This window comes from Cyprinus carpio, chromosome B12 (assembly GCF_018340385.1).
Source record: "Cyprinus carpio isolate SPL01 chromosome B12, ASM1834038v1, whole genome shotgun sequence".
Taxonomy (NCBI): Eukaryota; Metazoa; Chordata; class Actinopteri; order Cypriniformes; family Cyprinidae; genus Cyprinus; species Cyprinus carpio.
Genome location: NC_056608.1, coordinates 21849760 through 21869231, shown reverse-complemented (window position 1 = coordinate 21869231; position 19472 = coordinate 21849760). Strand labels below are relative to the sequence as shown.

General features: G+C 37.3%; 1 protein-coding gene across 2 annotated transcripts in view; it reads right to left on the bottom strand.

Annotated features, from left to right (window-relative positions):
- The window catches only part of epc1a (enhancer of polycomb homolog 1 (Drosophila) a), a 32009-nt gene that overhangs the window by 1943 nt on the left and 10594 nt on the right, over positions 1–19472 (bottom strand). For both annotated transcript variants that reach the window (XM_042735947.1, XM_042735946.1), the window contains exons 2-13: positions 17204–17363; positions 10972–11117; positions 10175–10381; positions 9199–9347; positions 8588–8735; positions 7137–7295; positions 6425–6514; positions 5963–6111; positions 5511–5881; positions 1915–2021; positions 1696–1834; positions 1274–1610 (exon numbers count right to left, since the gene is read on the bottom strand). In XM_042735947.1, coding sequence (XP_042591881.1) covers positions 1274–1610; positions 1696–1834; positions 1915–2021; positions 5511–5881; positions 5963–6111; positions 6425–6514; positions 7137–7295; positions 8588–8735; positions 9199–9347; positions 10175–10381; positions 10972–11117; positions 17204–17303 — 2102 coding nt within the window. In that variant the 5' untranslated portion in view covers positions 17304–17363. The remainder of the gene's footprint in view (positions 1–1273; positions 1611–1695; positions 1835–1914; positions 2022–5510; positions 5882–5962; positions 6112–6424; positions 6515–7136; positions 7296–8587; positions 8736–9198; positions 9348–10174; positions 10382–10971; positions 11118–17203; positions 17364–19472) is intronic.

The following is a 19472-nucleotide window of genomic DNA, read 5'->3' as shown; positions in this document are numbered from 1 at the left end:
TCTGAAGTCTTTTTTCATGCTTTAAGTCTTTTTTAAGAACTGGATAGTTATTGTTGTAACAAATATTTGCAAAACAAAAAATCAACAACAACAACAACAACAACAAATAAAACAACAAATTACACTACTATATGCCAAATATGAATTAATTTACTGTTACTAAATACAGTTACATAATGTCACTGCTGCTAAATGTAGCTTTAAAAAAACATTTAAAAAAATGCTGGATTGTTAGTTATAATACAATTATTTAGAAAAAAATATTTGCAAAAAATAAAATAAAAACCATTACTCGATTGTCATTGTTAATCGTTTGGTAAATATAGTAAAACTTGCAAAAACAGAAATGTTACTGTTAAAATACAATTTAATGAAAAAAAAATATATATATTTACAAAAACAATGCTTGATTAAAACTGCTTACTAAATATAGTTAAAAACCTCAAAATATACAAATTTGATTGTCACCTTTAAATAAAGTAAAAGACTTGTAAACAAATCCTGTATTGTTATGACAAATATTTGCAAATAAAAATAATGATGCTGGACTGTTACTGTAAAAAAAAAAAAAAAAAAAAAAAAAAAAAAAAAGATTTGCAAATTTAATATATGCAAAAAACACACACAAAAAAAAAAACCCAGGACAACTGTTGGCTAAAAATAGAAAATATTTGTAAACAAAATTTGAAATACTAGATTATTACTGTTTGCCAAAAATAATACAAATATTTGCAAACAAAATGCTGGATTGTTAGTGTTATATAAGCAAATATTTGCAAAAAAACAAACAAACACAAAAAAACATGCTGGATGTAGGGCCGGGCAATTTTTCCGATTTTATCGATTAATTTGAATTTAATGTTTTGCCACAATTTTATTTTTTTAGAAACCAAAGAATCACGGTTTTGAAAAGAAATATTACCAAACGTTAGAATTAGACACTGTGACAATATGCCGGTTATAACAGTAAAGAGAAAAGAACAATCCAACCACATGTCAGCGTACATGATTTACTGCTCACGTGTGACGCGTTCATATCACTAGATGCCATTCACACAGAAGGCACTTTTTGCTGACAAAGATGTGACGTGGCTAGTGGAATAGGAAAAACATGCATTCAAGAAAAAAAAAAAAAAAAAAAAAAAAAAAAAAAAAAAAAAAACAATTCCCCCAGCCCTACTGGATTGTTACTATCTTTTAAACAAAACATTTCTGAAAAAAAAAAAAAAAAAAAAAAATAAGACACCATGCATGATTGGATGCAATTCTTTACCCAGTGTTGACTTTGGGGAGCTGACAGTTGCTGGCGGCGAGCTTCAAGGCAGCAGGTGGCACGTTGCTGAGACTTCTGGGAAGATGACGGGCATTGAGACTGGTGATAGAGGGCGTGGTGACACTGAGTCGTAGGTTGTTACCGATCAGGACCTGAGAGGTGGAGTTGCCTGTGTTGTTACCATGATTACCTACAGGGTTGTGGACAGTGTGGGCGGAGCTTGTGTTAGAGTTGCTAGTGGAGGACAGGAAGGTGGGCGGGGCAGCGGTCAATGTTGGTTGGCTAGTGAGGACCGAAGCAGAGGATGTGGCAGAGATGCTCAATCCCTTGTAAACTCCTGTAAAGCAAACAATAATTAGTTGAAAACAACATTATTACAGGATGAGCAAATTCAAAAGATGTAGCTTGTCCAGAAAACAAACCTGAAGCTTGGACGACCCCGTTGACTCCACCTCCTGCGCCGTCTTCTTTGACCTTTAGGGTCAAAAGCTGGTCAGAGGTCATGAGTGCAGAGGCGGCAAACTGGGCACTGACTGAGTCCAGCGTCTTGGACACAAGAGACTGAGGACACAGCAGCAGAATGTTACACAAGCCATCAGACCTACAGACACGAGTGACTGTCATGAGTCTCCGTTACACACCTGACTTGAGCCGGTGTCACTGGCCTGTTGTTGTATCTGCTCCAGCTGCTGTTTCTGCATGAGGGCCAGCTGTTCTTGATGCTGCTGATACTGCTCAGCCGTGAACGCTGGAACACAAAACAAAAATATTATACATCTGACATACAGAGTCACAACCTCACAGCGTTTCTTGTTCAATGAAAGAGACTAGAAATCTTAACACAAAAATACATTTGCAACAGTGTTGTGTGTTCTGCATCACAGTGTTTCCCCTAGGTTTACAGCTTTTTAATTGGGGGGGGGGTTGATATTCCGACACGCGCTCTCTGTCCACTGCTGGTGGGAGTGTGCTCACCTGTGAAGGGCTCTATGAAATCAGTTTAAATTTTTTCCCAAATTCCGTTTGATGTTTTTTCCAAATTCAGTTAAAATTTTTCTGGATTCCACTTTTTTCTAGACTGCTTTTTAATCAGTTAAATTACACTTTATATTCTTTGGTGTATTTTCCTGTCAAATAATGAGTTCATTTAGAATTATTCAGCTTTTTAGAACAAGCAGAAGATATGCCGGTTTTCTCCGGCAGTGGGTCAGAGCTATGCGCAAATCAAAAATTGGCTGGCGCTGATCTATTATTGTCCCTGTTTTGATTTCAGCAAATCAGTTCGACAGAACCAGACAACGTGATTAATATTCATGAACCCAGCAGCTCATCATCCGTAGTGCATTATTTTAGGGTGGTAGTAGAATTAGTAGTATTAGTTTATCTTTTAATAATAATTAATATGATCTATTAGGCTACAATTTTTTTTTTTCTTTTACAGAAACTTTCTTTTAAATAGTGCTTAATACCAGAATTAATGCTTGACTGACTGATGAAGCTAGGATTTAGAAGCTGTGCCATTTTACAAAGATAAGCTGATTGAATCATATGTGGTGTGTGTGTGTGTGTGTAAAATATAGTTCAGTCTGGCAAGTAAACTGAAAAATTTACTAGCCAATGGTGATTATATTGCCAAAAGGTTGCCATATGTTTTATTGTTCCCAAATTCTCTGTTTTAGTATGCTGATCATTTGAATGCATAATTCTGAAAATAGCCTTAAAATGTTTTTTTTTTCCTCAAAAACTGTGGTGTGTATTAATTTTTAATTTATCTTTTAATTATTGAAAATTAAAATTTTTTTTTTTTTGGCAAACAAAAGCAATTTACTAATAACAATAAAACATGGAAGAAATGCTTATTCCTTAAAGTTTTAATAATTTATTAGTAGTACTAATAGTTTTAATAGGATTATGTACATTCTACTGAACAATATCTCTTGCACAGTGTCTTCAAGTTAATCCGAACTTTTATTTTGACGGGTTGCTGTTAATACCTTTAAATTTCTGTGTGATATGAGGTAGGGCTGGGCAATATATCGAACAATATGATCACGCGTATCTAGTCAAATGGAGCGGCATTTAATAGACAGAGCCGTAGATCACTGACAAGCTATGCAATATCGCATTCATTATCGCAGATGAATCGCCTTCGATAATGAACGCGATATTGCATAGCTTGTCAGTGATCTACACTCTGTCTATTAAATGCCACTCCATTTGAAAGCAGGTGATGGCGATTTAGCGCTAATCAGGGAACCGGCTTTACTGACTAGATACGCATGATCATATCGTTAGATATATCGCCCAGCCCTAATATGAGGCTATTTTTACTTAAATAAAAACGGTAAAATGCTCATGAAGTGACTGTGGGAGCAGTTTTGGAGATGTTCATGTATTTATTGTGATTCCGCCTAAGTAACAGTAAATTGTTTTTATGTCTAATTCTGTGACATTCCGCTTAAGTAACAGTAAATTGTTTTTATGTCTGGATTCCCTAATTCCGTCTGCATTTTCCGAATTTTCCGTGTGTGTGCACATCAGAGCGGAACACCACTGTGCTCGATACAGAGAGCAGAGGAGAATTGTAAACGAACTACAAACAAAAAACAAAAACTACAATCTAAAAAATAAATAACACACAACCCCCCATTAGGGCACCCCTCTAATATAAGGGCAGGGGAAACACTGCAACAGATACACGGAAATGCCAATGCCAAGTTGGTTAAAGTCACTATATTTTGCTGAAATATTATAAAAACATTTGTTTAGAATAACGTGCACTGATGAACTGCACACAGGGTCAAAATCAGCAAACAGGGTTATTAGTGTTCTTTCCATTCAAACTAGCCAAAAATAAACCAATCAAATCAATATATTTTTCTCAATGTAATGCAGACAATTTTAGTTACTGAAACGATAGCATTATAAAAGGTTTCTCATCAAAGACAAGAGGACAAGTGAGCTGCAACAATGTAGAAGATAAAAACTGGAGCGATACACATGAAACAGGAGAATAGACTGCATCATCTGCAAACGCTGTGCTCTGAACGGGTTTCATTTAATGCTGGACGCATTTAATGAGATCCTATGAAAAGCTGCAGCTGTGCTTCTGATGAACATTTGCTTCTCCTGGTTTATTGCTTTCCTTTGTCAACGATGAGCCAAAAGTCGCAATCAATTTGTCCTCATTTAAATATTTTGTAATATGAAATTATTCACTGGAGAGGTCAAGTGTTGGCAGACATTCATAGACTCTTACGAGGGGTTGGGAAACTGAGAATCAGTTGCACTTAATAAAACACTAAAATCAAGCGGTTAATGTCAATGTCTGGTTCTGCAAACCCTGTGAACAAAACACTCTGAAAACATTGACAAAATGTTGTTCTAAGCCAGAGGTGACCAAACGTTTTACTATGAAGAGCCAAAAATCAATCGATTAAAACTTGCAGGCCAAAAATAAATGTTGCATTATATACAAATATAAAATAAACAAAAGAAAGCCCGATTTAAGCTTAAGCAATATATGACAAAGGCTAAAAATGTAATTATAGCAATTTAAATATAAAACTTGAGAAACTAATTGTATTTATTTTTTTCACCTATAAAATTATATATACGCGTGTGTGTGTAAAAGAAAAAAAATAAAAAAAATAAAATAATAATTATAAAATAAAAAAAAAAAAAAAACAAAAAAAAAAAAAAAAAAAACCAAATAAAAAAAAATAAAATAAAACAATAAAATAAAATATAATAAACAATACAATAAATTAAAATAACACCATTTGAAAAGCCACTGCATATATTGCTCTTACTATGCAAATCCAAGCAGACATTTTTGCCCATGATACTTCATCTCCATTATTTCATCAATTTCGCACTCCAAGTGTGAGGAGTTAAAAGCAATTAAAAAGTTAAACTCAAACACATCTCAACCACCTTTGCCCTGCTTCACTGTGTACAGCAGACACAATATTAAACCAGAGGAATTATTCACAGCTTCCTAAGTCATTTAAACAGCCTACCGAGTGGTTCTCCCTACAGAAAAGAGCACTAGCAACAAAGGGCTGAAAATATCATTCCCAAGCATCGCTGCAGCAAACACTGAGTTTTTTTCAATTAAAATAACCGTCAATCATTCCGTGTTTATTTCCAGACTTTCCTGACAATGCTGTATTAAACATGAGCAAACAAACAGTTCCAGCACTTCGCATGCACACTAGTGTGCGAGTCCACTCACCTACTGCTGGTGGTCCCATGCCTGCTGTTCTGCCCAGTGTACTGCCACCCGGCCCCGCGCCGCCCCTCACCAACCCCCTAAACGGTCTCCGTGACAGCGCATCCCCTGCGCCTGATTGGCTGGTTAGTGTCCGTGGTTTAAAGTGCCTCCAGCGGCACGCTTTGATGTTTCGGAGGATCTGCCTCAGGTCTGAACACGTGGTGTGAGCGGAAGAAGAGGATGAGGACTGTGATGAAGAGGATGAGGTAACGGTCTGGGAAGTGGTTTCCGGTTGGAGAGGGGAAGCAGGGAAGGAGAAGTCCGGCTCTGAATCAGAGTCCAGACTTTGGAATAATCCATTTAAATCCGAATAGGCCCGGTCCAGAAGAAACCTGAGGAACAGGTTAAATATGATTAAGTAAACACGAAGCACAATTCAAGAAGTCAGTCAGAACGAGACCGACTTGACTCACCTGCCGCCCCGTCCCACCCGACGCCGTGCCAAACCGACACAGTGGCGGGGAATGGTGAGAGTGGTGAGGGAGTACCGAAACCGTGGGTCACATGACCCTCCTTCTGTTTCTCCAGACCAGGGCCAGTCGCCGCTCTGATCCAAACGGGGCTGCAGGAACAACACAAACTAAATGAGAATGTGACCGAAAATTGTAAATGAAACCGGAAATTAAATACAGGGAATGACGAACTGTGACTTGCTGAAAGTATTGGATACTTATTTGTCAATCGTACAATTAATTTACATAGACATCTTAAAGGTACAGCTGCAAAACTAGCCCCTCAAGAGTTTCGAAACAGAGCTGTAGTGTCTACATGGCTGTAATGTACATCAGGATATGCTGAGGTGCAGAACAATAGAGGAGAGGATGTGTAACAGGAAGTGCAAGGTATGAGATACAAGGTCAGCGATCGACACCTACAGCGTGATAAACACATCCTGCTTTCCGCCTGAAGGCATACACTCCATCAGGCTCGTTCTCTTCCTCGGCCTCGGATGACCCAGAATGTATCTGCACAACAGGAACAGGAAGTCTTTTATGCACTTATTTCATAAACACTGAAGTCTAAAGTACACAAATTAACACTATAAAATAAAATTTATTTAAATGTGAAGTGTGCAATTTCTGTGCACTACTATTCAAATGTTTGTGGTCAGTAAGAGTGTTTTCTCCATTTAATGCTTTCATTCAGTGAAGATGCATTAAATTGATCAAAAGTGACAGTGAACAGATTTATGATGTTACAAAAGATCTCAATTTCAATGATTTCAAATAAAGAAATGTCACAGTCAAATAAAATGTCGTTCTTGAGCAGGATCAAGTGACACTGAAGACCGAAGAGATGCTTAAAACTCAGCTTTGCTTCACGGGAATAAAAAAATATATAAATAAAATAAAAAAATAGTTACTTTAAAAATGTATCAACATTTCACAATATGGTTTTTGACTATTTTGATCACGTAAATACAACATTGGTAAGCATAAGAGTGTGATATTGTAGCTATTGGATTCTCAAACTTTTGAATGATATTGCAGCTCCGCCCCCAAATTAATCCACAGATTAAGCCAGTTTAGGTGTTAAAGTCATTAAAAACTTTGCCTTTAAACAGTGATTATATCCAGTCATGTGTACCTGTGAAAAGGGCTCGTCATCAGAGCTGGGGAAGTCATACTGGTTGAGGTCTTTGGGGTTAAACAGGGAGGGGCCAGTATGCAATGGGGTGGAGAGTGGTGTGATTTTGGGTTTCTTCTCGTACTTCCTCTTTGTTCTGACCACTTCTGTCTTTTCAGGCTAAAAGAGAGAGATACATGTACTTACAAACACTGTATTTTCCAGAATATAAGTAGTGTTTAACACCTGAAATGTGCTGCGACTTATTTTTAAAGGATTATACATTTAGACATTATATTATGTAATTAATGATAAGCATACATTTTGGATTTATGTTTAACCACTAAAGGGATAGTTCACCCAAAAATGAAAATTCTGTCATTGATTACTCCTTACTCATAATTACCCTCATGTTGTTCTAACCCTGTAAGACCTCCGTTCATCCTCGGAACACAAATTCAGATATTTTTGATTAATTCTGAGAGCTCTCTGATCCTCCATAGACAGCAATATAAGTAACACGATAAAGGTCCAGAAACATAGAAAGGAGATCGGTAGAATAATCCATGTGACATCAGCGGTTCAACCAGAATTTTACGAAGCTACGAGAATACTTTTTGTACACAAAGAAAACAAAAATAATTACTTTATTCAACAATTCGTCTCCTCTGCATCACCCGTGTCATTTTGGAGAGTATCCACTGAACGCATACAGCGTAGGCTATTCTGTCAGCCGCACCACACGGGTATGTTGTTTTCATTCAAATCAAAGCGTAAACAACATAGAAAATGTATCTGCGTGACGCAGCTGACACAAAATAGCACACGCTGTTTGCCTTCAGGGGATGCTCTCCAAAAAGGTGCTAGGGTGGGGAGTCGAATTGTTGAATAAAGTCGTTATTTTTGTTTTCTTCGCATACAAAAAGTATTCTCGTAGCTTCGTAAAATTCTGGTTGAACCACTGATGTCACAGATTATTTTACCGATCTCCTTGCTATGTTTTTGGATCTTGAAAATCGTGGTAATTACATCGCCGTCTATGGAGGATCAGAGAGCTCTAAGAATTAATCAAAATATCTTAATTTGAGTTTTGAAGATAAACGGAGGTCTTACGGGTTTCATTTTTGGGTGAACTAACCCTTTAGGCACTTACAATACATCATTTTAAAATAAACAATAATTTAGACTATAATCTAAATAAAAACAATGCGATTTTGACCAATCCAGAAAAAATTTTGACTTTTTTTTAAAACAATGCGATTTTGACCAAGTGCGATTTATTTTCCAGAATATATGGAACATTCACAAACCATTTTACTGCCCCAATGTAAGGGATTGATGATATCAGGCGAAAGAGCAATGTTGCTGTATTTTGTCAAAAAGAATAACATGCACAAATTAATTGTTCCCAATAAGATCAGGAACACAGTACTAGGGTAAACTGTGATTTCATGATGATATGATGTACCCACCCTGCTCTTGTAGTCTTTGAAGTCTATGTGGTCCTGGTGGCGGTACTGACTGCTGCTGGAGAAGGGTATTATGGGAATCTTGTAAACAGGTTTTGCCATAGCAAGTGCTTCTGCCATCACCTCTGAACCAAAGTCCGGAATGGCGTTCCTGAAGCAAAAGAGTGGAGATTTTTAAAGGAGGAAGCAACTGGTCTTTACAAATGGTTTATCATTTTTTTTTTTTTTTTTTAAATCTCACTGAAAGGTTTATTTACATATACACACATATATCATAGTGATTAAAGATGACAAATTAATAATGAAGCTTGATCATGTGGTCTTTATGAACAAACAAGGTGAACCATAATTGCTCATTCAGCCATATAAAACAAGCCCCTTAATTAGGGTATGCAATGATGCCTAAACCAATTAAAAATACATGACCTGTTCTCAATGTGCATGAACATGCACACAGTATAACACAATTATAGAAGCAATAAAGAAAATTCTGGAGTCAAGCAGGTTATGCATATTAAAATGCAAAGTAAAGCTGAATCATTTATTCATTATAACAAACACACAGATACACTGAAAAAAAAAAATACAAAAATTCTGAAATCGAGTCTACATACCTCTTCTCCACAACTTCCAGTGTGAGATGAAGCAGCTCTCGTTTGCTTTTTTCTCGTTTCTTGATCATCTCCAGAATAGTGACGGCTCGACTCAGGTCCCTTCTTAGTTTGAGCATCTTCTCATAGGACGCCTCGTCATTCTTACGGTTCTGGAGAACCATGAACGATACCATTAGTGAAGTTCATTATTAATTAACCAACATTTAGTGGTCAGGATTAAAAGCCTTAATGACATAATAAAAGAACAAAGGGAGACCAAAAGTCTTTGGTTTTTATTTATAACACTAACTTGATTTATGTCGAACTGCAGTTGTAACAAAAAATGTTGCTGTTGTAGATACCATTTCATTTTATTTGATATTAATTTCAATACCACATTAAAATGTGTTATTGTGCACAAAATCAACATGTGCATCATATAAATTTCATATTTCTCAATCGATAAAAACCTGCTTGACATTTTAAATCAATTAATCTGGTAAACAGAAATAGAATGCGTTACAGACTCAAACCTATATCCCTTTGTAAATACCACGGACCTTTGTTTTCATGATTATGCAAATGCTACTCTGGCACCCTTTTTTAAAGCATAAACTGAACAATGTTATTTGTAATTTAATGAAACTCCCTCCCCCTTTATCTTTCATGCTTGACAAACATTTTAAAATCAGCACAGGAAAGATTCCTAATTATCCACCATAAGACTGTATTTAATAATCACTGTTAGACCCTGATGTAATGAACTATGAAAAACTATTTATTTATTTTCGGTTCAGCGATGCTCAAAACTAAAAGTCATCTAATAATGCTACAGTTTGTTGGGCAGCAAAGACCAAACAGAAGGACAATCATCAACTAAACAGCTGATTGTTTAAGGCAAACTCCTGCAAGTTTAAAGAGTTTCATGACACTTTAAAGGATTAGGAAAACAACACTGACCAGATGTGTGTGTGTGTGAGAGACCAGAACTGCTCACCTTTCTCGTCTGCATCTTCTCAGTCCTGCGCCTGAAGGCCACATAGGGGTCATTTGTACTGGAACCATCCCGCTTTTCCTGCTTGATGGTTGGGATGAGGGATCCATTTTTACACAGTTTCCTCTTCCTGCTCCAGTACTCAAACACCTCCCTGATCAGATCATCGTCCTCCTTCAGTAAAAGCTTCGCTTCCTGTAGGGTCACCAGCTGTGGTACAGAAAGAAATGGTAAACAAACAACAAATTATTATTATTATTATTAGTAGTAGTAGTAGTAGTAGTAGTAGTATTAATAATAATAGCAACAATAGAATACATATTTTACATATATATAAATGATAGACCAATTAATATAAAGTTAAAAAAAAAAAGGTTTTTGAAAGTTTCTTATGCTCACCTAGGATTATTATTATTTCACTTTAAAATAACTTTTCTGTTTGAATATATTGCAAAATGCATTTTATTCCAGTAATGTTACAGCTGAATTTTCAGCATCATTACGCCTGTCACATGATCCTTCAGAAATAATTCTAATTATGCTGATTTGCTGCTCAAGAAACATTTGTTATTAACTGTTGAAAACTATTGTGCTGCTTCATATTTGTGTGCAAACTATGATGCAATGTTTTTTTTTTAAATTATTAAGGATTCCACACAGCAACATCCTGAATTCATAGAGTAAGGTTCAGCAGAATCACTTCAGCTTTCAATTTCAAGTTTCGAGCATCACTGACTGAAACCCCAGAGGTTTTTTTTACTCTGCAGTTCACATTGTAAGCGGTGAATCTTTTTAATAACCTGCTGTCCGCTGCCTTTCTCCAATCTGTCAATCATCTCCTCGAACTGCAGGGCCTCCACCTCCAGCTTCTTTTTCAGTTTATTCACAAAAGCCTCATCCTCCGAGTCCAGATCGTAGTCTGGCTGCTCCGTATCCAGACTGAAAGCTGTGGAAAGAAGCAGTGGAGGTTAAACACACTTGAAGAAAGCTTAGAGGACTCCTTTCAGATATTAGTTTTTCATTTAGAAGTTTGCACGAAGTCCCAGGTCTGACAATATGGCCGCTTTCGATGAATAGGTTTCAATCAGGTCACAATTCCAGTATATCACATCCCATACTTTAATTTAATTCAAAACATAAGTGTTGTATTTCCCAGTTTTTACTGTAATTGAAGTCATAAGTGTTGCATGATGTGACAAAGCCAATAAGAGTATTTTGTTTAATATTTAAAAGAGCAAGTTTTTGAGAACCCACTCCAGCACTCCAACTTTTAAATATGACTATACATAGTTCGTCTGTTAATATGCACATAGTTTGTTACTCAGGCACAGGCAGAAAAAAAAATTCATATAGCCAAAACCACCGCATACAGCCGCTCTTTAGTGCAGATATATGTTGATTTTAAAAGATGATGCGATTATAAATCAGGATTTAAGGAGTATAGTGAGAGTGACTCCTGGTTAACATGTAGTATTAATGGATAGTGTTAAGTCAATATTTATACTTGTTTTATGACAACAGAAAATATAAATGGGAACAGCTTATCGGGCATTGAGTTGTATTATAGTATGTGACTGTTCAGAGAGTAGAACAGATCTGAAGCATAGACTGTAAAAAAGATGGACAACATGTCTCCATTTCCTTCCTCTATAGAAAAGTGAAGCCAAAATATTCTCAGTATGGCCACTGGTGAAAATAAAGTCATTTGGAGCCCAAGTCTGTGCAGTAGTGATCATGAGGTGGAGCCGTGGAATCAAAGTCCTGCCCAAACTCCAGCAGACCCAATCGCAAGCTCACAATCATGACACTGCACCCATTTTTAAAGCATCAAATAACTAATTAAAAGCAAACTTATTAGAAAAATGAACACTTGAAGATACATCAGCAAGCTAAGAACTACCCAAATTGACAGAAAACACCTTTGGAAAAAATGTATTTGAAGTGTAATTTGATTATTTAGTTTGTCTCACGTCACATTAGATTATGTGGAGAGGGTGGGGTTTATGACCTATACTGCATCCAGTCACGGTCAACCGCTACACAACAACAAATAAAAAAAAAAAAAGATCTATTATTACATCTGAAGAAAAAAATAACAAAATAAAAATCAATATTATTAAAAACATTAGCATTAAACAAAAAAAAATAAAAAGCTAGTCTTGCAGCAAAGCATCTGGAGAAAAAAATAAAAAAATAAAAATCACTTACGTTTTCTAATAATTTCTAAATGATCTTCTGTACAATCTTTCACAGACCATTTCATTTTCTAAATGGGCTACCACTTTGTTGCATTATAGTCTATTATTATGGTAGCATCGATTTCAGATTTAGCAGCTTCTAAATGGCACATAAAACTTAGTTTTTGTCTAAAATAAACCCCATTTAGGAGACCTTTCAGACACAGTCTGGTGCATACTGGAGCTTAAGAACAATAAATCAATGAAAACTCACTTGAGTGAGCGATGGAAAAACACACATCTTGTCCATCATGTGTATTTCAGAGATCCCAAGAGATGTCTCTTAAACACTTCCCCATTTGAACAATGTTCCCACTACAGTTCCCACTGCCTCATCCTCACTTCCTCCCTCCCCCCTCTTGTCTGGTGTGTGTGTGTGGGAGCGAGGGAGCTTGTTCAGACACTCTTTGACAGCAGGACACACCCACCTAAAATCAAACACACACCCTCTCTACCCCTAAAACACACACACACACAGAGACAGAGACAGAGAGAGAGACAGAGAGGAAAAAGCCCCTTTCACACTGCGATTCCGGCAAATACACGGGTAATGTGTCCCGGCATTTGTACCCGGGTCGCTAGATTTTGCACTTTCACACTGCCAGTAATTACCCGGAATATGTGCATGCGTTCACACACAACCCGTAAAGGTCCCATAAAGACGCGTGATATCAGGGTGTGATGTGTAATGTACGAGTCGAAAACGCTAGGCACGTTAACTTTCACTTAAGCTGGTGAACGAGCTCAGCTTCAGCGTGGAAAGTAAGGAACTAGCTGACCTCTGCTTCGTTACATTTCGTACATATTTGTTTCGGCACGAACGTTGATCTGCCTTCAAAACAACCGCTAAAAAAGTCGCGCGATAACGCGCGTCATCACTACGACACGGCATTAGTTCTGGCTTTTGTTCACACAGCGCTCGTTCCGGGACTGAACCCGGCAATGTTACTAGGTCCCCGACCCGGGTTCAATCCCGGAATGTGTTTGCTTTCACACAGAAGTCGACCCGGCAATGTTCCGGCAATTTGCCGGGTCCGATGTGCAGTGTGAAAGGGGTAACACAGAGAGAGAGAGAGAGAGAGAGAGAGAGAGAGAGAGAGAGAGAGAGAGAGAGAGAGAGAGAGAGAGAGAGAGAGAGGAAACTACATGAGTGCGATTAAATTCATAAATTCTTGGTTAATGTTATTAAATTTTGAACATAGAAATATTAAGCGATTTAAATAACAGAAAAGATACTTTTGAAATGAAAGTAAAATAAAACTAAAACTGCCAGTAGGTGGCAGCAAGTCACTTATTTTATCACCGAATCATTCATTGAATTGATTCGTTCGAATGGCTGATTCATTCAGGAATGAAGCAAGTGACTGTCTTTATGAAAGGGGAATTGAATCACTGACTCACTAGATTAGTTTCAAAACAAGTTCATTGATAAATGAAACACCGGTGTGTTTGAATAGAGATGCGCAGCGGATCAGCTCTTACTATGCGTGAAACTATTTTCGTTCACAAAATAGAGCAAAATCAGGCAACGGTGTTTTAGTCAGATTATGCAAGTCACTTAAAAATTACTTCTTGTTTAATGAACTGTTGTATTAAACCAATATCACATTTGCAAACTCCACACTACACAGTCTCTTATTTACTCCCCATCTACAATTTGAGAGGAATATAATCAACAAAGCTCTAGGGCTGGGCGATAAATCGATTTTATCGATTAACTCGAATGTGTAGTTTACATCGATTTGTTTGAATGAAAATCGGTTTTCTTTTTAACATCCGCCGGCGCTCCACTCAGGGCTCCCGTAGTTCAGAATGGGCTCAACCACCCACCCCCCGTAGAGACATGCTGCCAAGCAGAGCATGTGAGCGAAACACATAGACAGTAAAAGAAATGGACACAGCGACCCCATTGGAACTCAATTGAGACAAGTGATGCCCGTTTTTAGCGATTTTTAGCACTTCCGGTTCTGACGCGCAGACTCAAACTAAGCTTGATGACGGCAGCAACCTGTCTGACAGATGTAAACCTTCTAGTAGCTGTGCGTGCAAACTGCCATCGTTAATCTTCGCAGAGACGGCAAGCTTGAGCAGGGAGTTCTTTGGCCTGAGTAAGCAGGAGTAAGTATTCTGATGAATTATTTTGTATAGTATTTTAAAATGTAACGCCAGTACGCCATATCTCTTGACGTCTCCCCGATTGCCTGCGAGCTTCTCCTCCTGTCTGTACGGTAATTTCTCTACTGTGCGACAGAGAGTCGAGTGGTTATGACGCAATCGTTAGCCTATTTTTACAAAAACTGTTTCTACGGGGCCATAATGTAACATAGAAGGTAATGGAGCCCTTTATACATTGTCGTGTATCTTTAGAAATAAATAATGGACAAATGGAGTCTTTAAACGCCTCAGATGTAAAGTTATTCGCTGTCAAAGTGACGCAAAAATGAATGGGAGTCAATGGGATGCTAACGCAAGTGAAGTTCTGCTACAAGATGGCGGCACGCGGCCGACTTCAACTTCCGGTCGACTTCCTTGCCCCGTGACGAAACAGAGCGGTGTGAAGCTCCGCTACGTTTCCCGCTGTATGGACGTGCGCTCCACTCAGTCGCTCAGCCGCACCAAGCAAGCACCCCGTTAATATTCCGCTCACCTTCGCCATAAACCAATTCCCGCTCAGATCCCGCTCTAAATGTCTCTAGCAGGCCTAATGTTTACTGTTTGTACCGAAATTCTTGGATAATTGTCTAAAATTACGCATGCAGATAAATGGCAATTTTTCAAAACGAAATTCTTACATTCTTCTTAATTTAATTAATTGTATTAGGCTAATTAAAATGTATTTAATATATTAATCTAACCTTAGTAAACATAGCCTACCTAAAATTCAAAAACTGAAGAAGTGTATTTAATTTTCATGAAAATAGCTGCCGTTGTTATTCTTGTTATCTAACGGTGTAGACACACTTAGACACTGTCTGCTCTATTTACAACAAGATGGAAATATAGACTAGAAAATATATTTACACTTGCTCTGTCCTACGTCCATGACACTGACTCACTGCGGAGTTGGCAGTGTAAATCTTAACAGCTCTTAACCACCGAGTGTGCACATGGATGGTTAGATGCATGATGGGCTAGTATAATCTTTCCAGCAATAAGGTAATACTGTTTTTTTGTTTTTTTGTTTTTTTTTTTAATCATCTTGTCTCAGCTACAAATTTGACTGGTTAATGATAAAGAATGATAGTCCCTTTTGTATTGCATTGCATTGCATATCAGGGATGACAGATTGATAAAAAAGACATGCTTTTTGTGACTAGATTTAGCTTTTGATACTTTGCGGTAAAAGTGGCTCTCTGATTGACTCTGCCCTATCAGTGCGACTCCCATGAAAAAAATAAATAAATAGTAAAGACCTTTGACAGTCTTACAGACTGTATCCAGAATGATAAGAACGTTATGTTACATTTAATTTTATGTAACGTTTTCACGGTTTACAATGGCAGGACCTGCCATCTTGTCTTTTTGGCTTGTTGTTTCTGATTGCAATTTTAACCTGAAGGGGGAATCCAGATCAAATCCCAGAAGGTAAAATCAAAACAAAATAAAGTTAAAACTTGTTTTGAACAATTTCTTTGTCATCTGAATATTGATTTTAAGTAGGGGGAAAAAAAAAATCGATTTAAATCGTAAATCGGATTTTTTGTTAAAAACAATCGGAGGATATGTCTGTGATGCATTACTCAATGCTCTACAAAGCTCCTTACACTACACAGTCTCTTATTTACTCCCCATCTACAATTTGAGAGGATAAAACCACTATTCAATAACCAAAACTAAAGGCTTGTTTGGACTACAGCGTTGTTTTCCGGGGTTTGATGTCACAAAGTAGCCTATTAGAACATCAAAAAAAAATTTAAAGTAGGCTCCCTTTTTATTATTTTAATTTCAAATATCAGTAATCAACATTTTGTTTAATAGATCGTAACATTATGCATTTATAAAAGATAAAAAAAAAACTTTAGGAGTCAGCTGTCCACGGCAGTCCTTAAGATAACAGCACAAATTTCTATTAGTGTGAACTGACCACTACACAGAATATGAAGAATATCAAAAACTTTAGGAGTCAGCTGTCCACGGCAGTCCTTAAGATAACAGCACAACAACACACTCTGCAAAATATCATCTAATTATCATTATGGATAAAATCCCAGAAAATATTAAGATATTACTTTGTCAATATCACACACCCCTAATCAATATTCAATATTTCTCGCATTAAATCACAAAAACGAGGAGCAAAATCATGACACATTTTGTTCAAGCCTTAAACCTCAACTGAGAGATGAAGACTGACTCATCAACACTCATCAATAATTTCATCATCACGTGAACAAAACTTTTTTTTAAATAAATGATGCAGAAGAGTAAATATTTATGGCCTGTATTTTCTCAAATCACCTGCAGTTGGCAGATGCTGCACAAAAAGAATGGTCCATGCATTCAAATAAACACACTACAAAATATTTGAAGGAAAGGGGCATCTTAACAACCAGATGAAGTAAAAGCACCCAAATGTACAGGACGTGGCAGATGGCTCAGCCTGCAATCCACAAACACTCACAAAGAACAAAAAAACAACAAGACACCTGCTGTTCAGGACCAAGCGGACAGATGTCAGTAACAAAGCCTTCAATCACTTTCATTCAAACGCTCTAATACCTGTCCTCCATAACAACCCTACCTAAAATACTGCTTCATTAAAGAAAAACTCCCTCATTCAGATTTGTGTACTCACGCTGTATGTGAATGAGCTGCTTTGGCATCTTGAAGTCTCCGGGGTAGAGCGAGTCATAGTAGGTGATGTTGCTCTTGGCCTCTGGGACGGGAATCACCATGTTATCCCTCTTCTCTCCATACACATGCTGGGCGGAAATCGCCCTCTGGAGATGGTGTTCCTAGGGCAGCCATAAAGAAAGTGACATATGCTTCAGTAAACATTTCCGTACACAAAGTCAAGTCAGAATCATGCTGAACCACAAAGCGAGTCTTACAGGGATAGTATATCCAAACATATAGTCATTTACTAACCCTCGAGTTGTTTCAAACCTGTATGAGCCTCTTTCTTCAGTTGAACACAAAAGATGATATTTTGAAAAATGTTGGGAAACAAACAGTTGCTAACTCTGACTTCTAATGGTATGGGAAAAATACTTTGCAAATCAATGGCTACCAACATTCTTCAAAATATCTTCTTTTGTGTCCAACGGAAGAAAGAAACTTTGGAACAAGAAAGGTTTGGAACAAGTGGAGGGTGAATGAATACATTTTCATTCTGGAGTGAACCATCCATTTAAAATAAAATGTACAAGTGATTATTTTGTTGCATTTTGTATATTAGCATTGGAAAGTCTGATTCATTTAGCAAATCCATTTGGAATTTTGTAATACAACAAACTAAAAAAAAAAAAAAAAAAAAAAAGGAAAAGGAAATGAACAACATTTACATCAAAATTTTGCAATATTCTAAACTGTTGTTTATAAACACCGTCCATATTCCGAACTGCTTTATCCTCGATTGCATCAAATAAATCATTGAAAGATTCAAATCAACAGAACAAATCGCTAGCAAATGTAACGTCAAGAATAACAGAACTGACTTGCAGGCCATTTGCTAAGATATTTACAAAACACTTGACACTGTGCAGAAGTTGCTTGGGATTGAACTCAAAATATCAATGTTTTGATTGTCATTATGATTGACAGCTTGATTGCAAACAACTGATAGCATCATTTTTTCCATGAAGATGGTAAAAACACGCTGCAATCATCGGCCATGGCTAATTTTCTCCCAGAAGTCCAATTTCTACAATAACCAGTGCTGAATTGGCAATGCAAGAGTTCCTCAACAAAACTCGGCCTTTGAGCAATCTCACACCTGGTTATTACAACAAAAACCACACCGCATTTACAATTACGCAACACTTTCGTGCTTTTCTTTACCTGCCCTGTGAATCTGTAATATAGATCAGCCCAAAAAACAGAGAAGCTGTGGTTTCAGAGAGATAACAGAAACCATTTTAATGCAATGACCTGGGGTGCATTTCCCAAAACCATAGTTGCTAACTGGTGGGCAATGGGAAATTGCATTGCAACCAACAAAGTTGCTAACTTAGTTAGCAACTATGGTTTTGGGAAACGTACCCCTGAACCGGTTTTCAAAAACCTCATCAAATAAGTAGGCCACATAAACAGGCTGCATAAAACAAACCAAACCAATTCTAAAAGACATAAAAGTAAGCACAGCCTCCAAAAATACACCATGTTGGGAAATGAAAAGCCTGAAATCAGCATTAGGGATGCATCGAGCCGATACTCAGGATCGGTATCGGCTCCGATACTGGCATTTTCTGTGGATCGGGTATCGGTAATAATTCTGTGTTATTGTTGAGCCCCACGAAAGGCACAAAAACATTATAAAGCACCAAAAAGTTTTCGTGCACTATATTTCAAGTGTTCTGAAGCTGTTCCATAGTTCAATGTGAGGTACGAGTAATATTTAAGTCATTAAATTCAAGTTCACATAAACTCTTCTTTCCGCTGCGGCTGCCTGTCATCCTCCATTCAGCAATCAAACTGCGTGCTGCGTTCGGTTACTACAATCAAAACGATGACACTCTCTTCAAGAGCGCACACTAACTGAGGTTTAAAGCCATTCAAAGAAAAGGCTCATTAAACTAACGCACAGATTTAACACTACGTATCAACAGCTCTTCCCTTTGTACTAGTGATGTCCGGTTCGTGAACGAATCGTTAGATTTAACCGGTTCTTCTTAGTGAACCGGTTGAACCAGTTCATCAAATCGGACAATCGTTTGAAACGGTTCGCGTCTCCAATAAGCATTGATCCACAAATTACTTAAGTTATTCACTTTTAACATGGATGACATTCCTTCTGAGTAGAAATAAACCAATATCCCGGAGTAATTCATTTACTCAAACAGTACACTGACTGAACTGCTGTGAACAGAGAACTGAAGATGAACACGAGTAGAGCAGCATGTGTG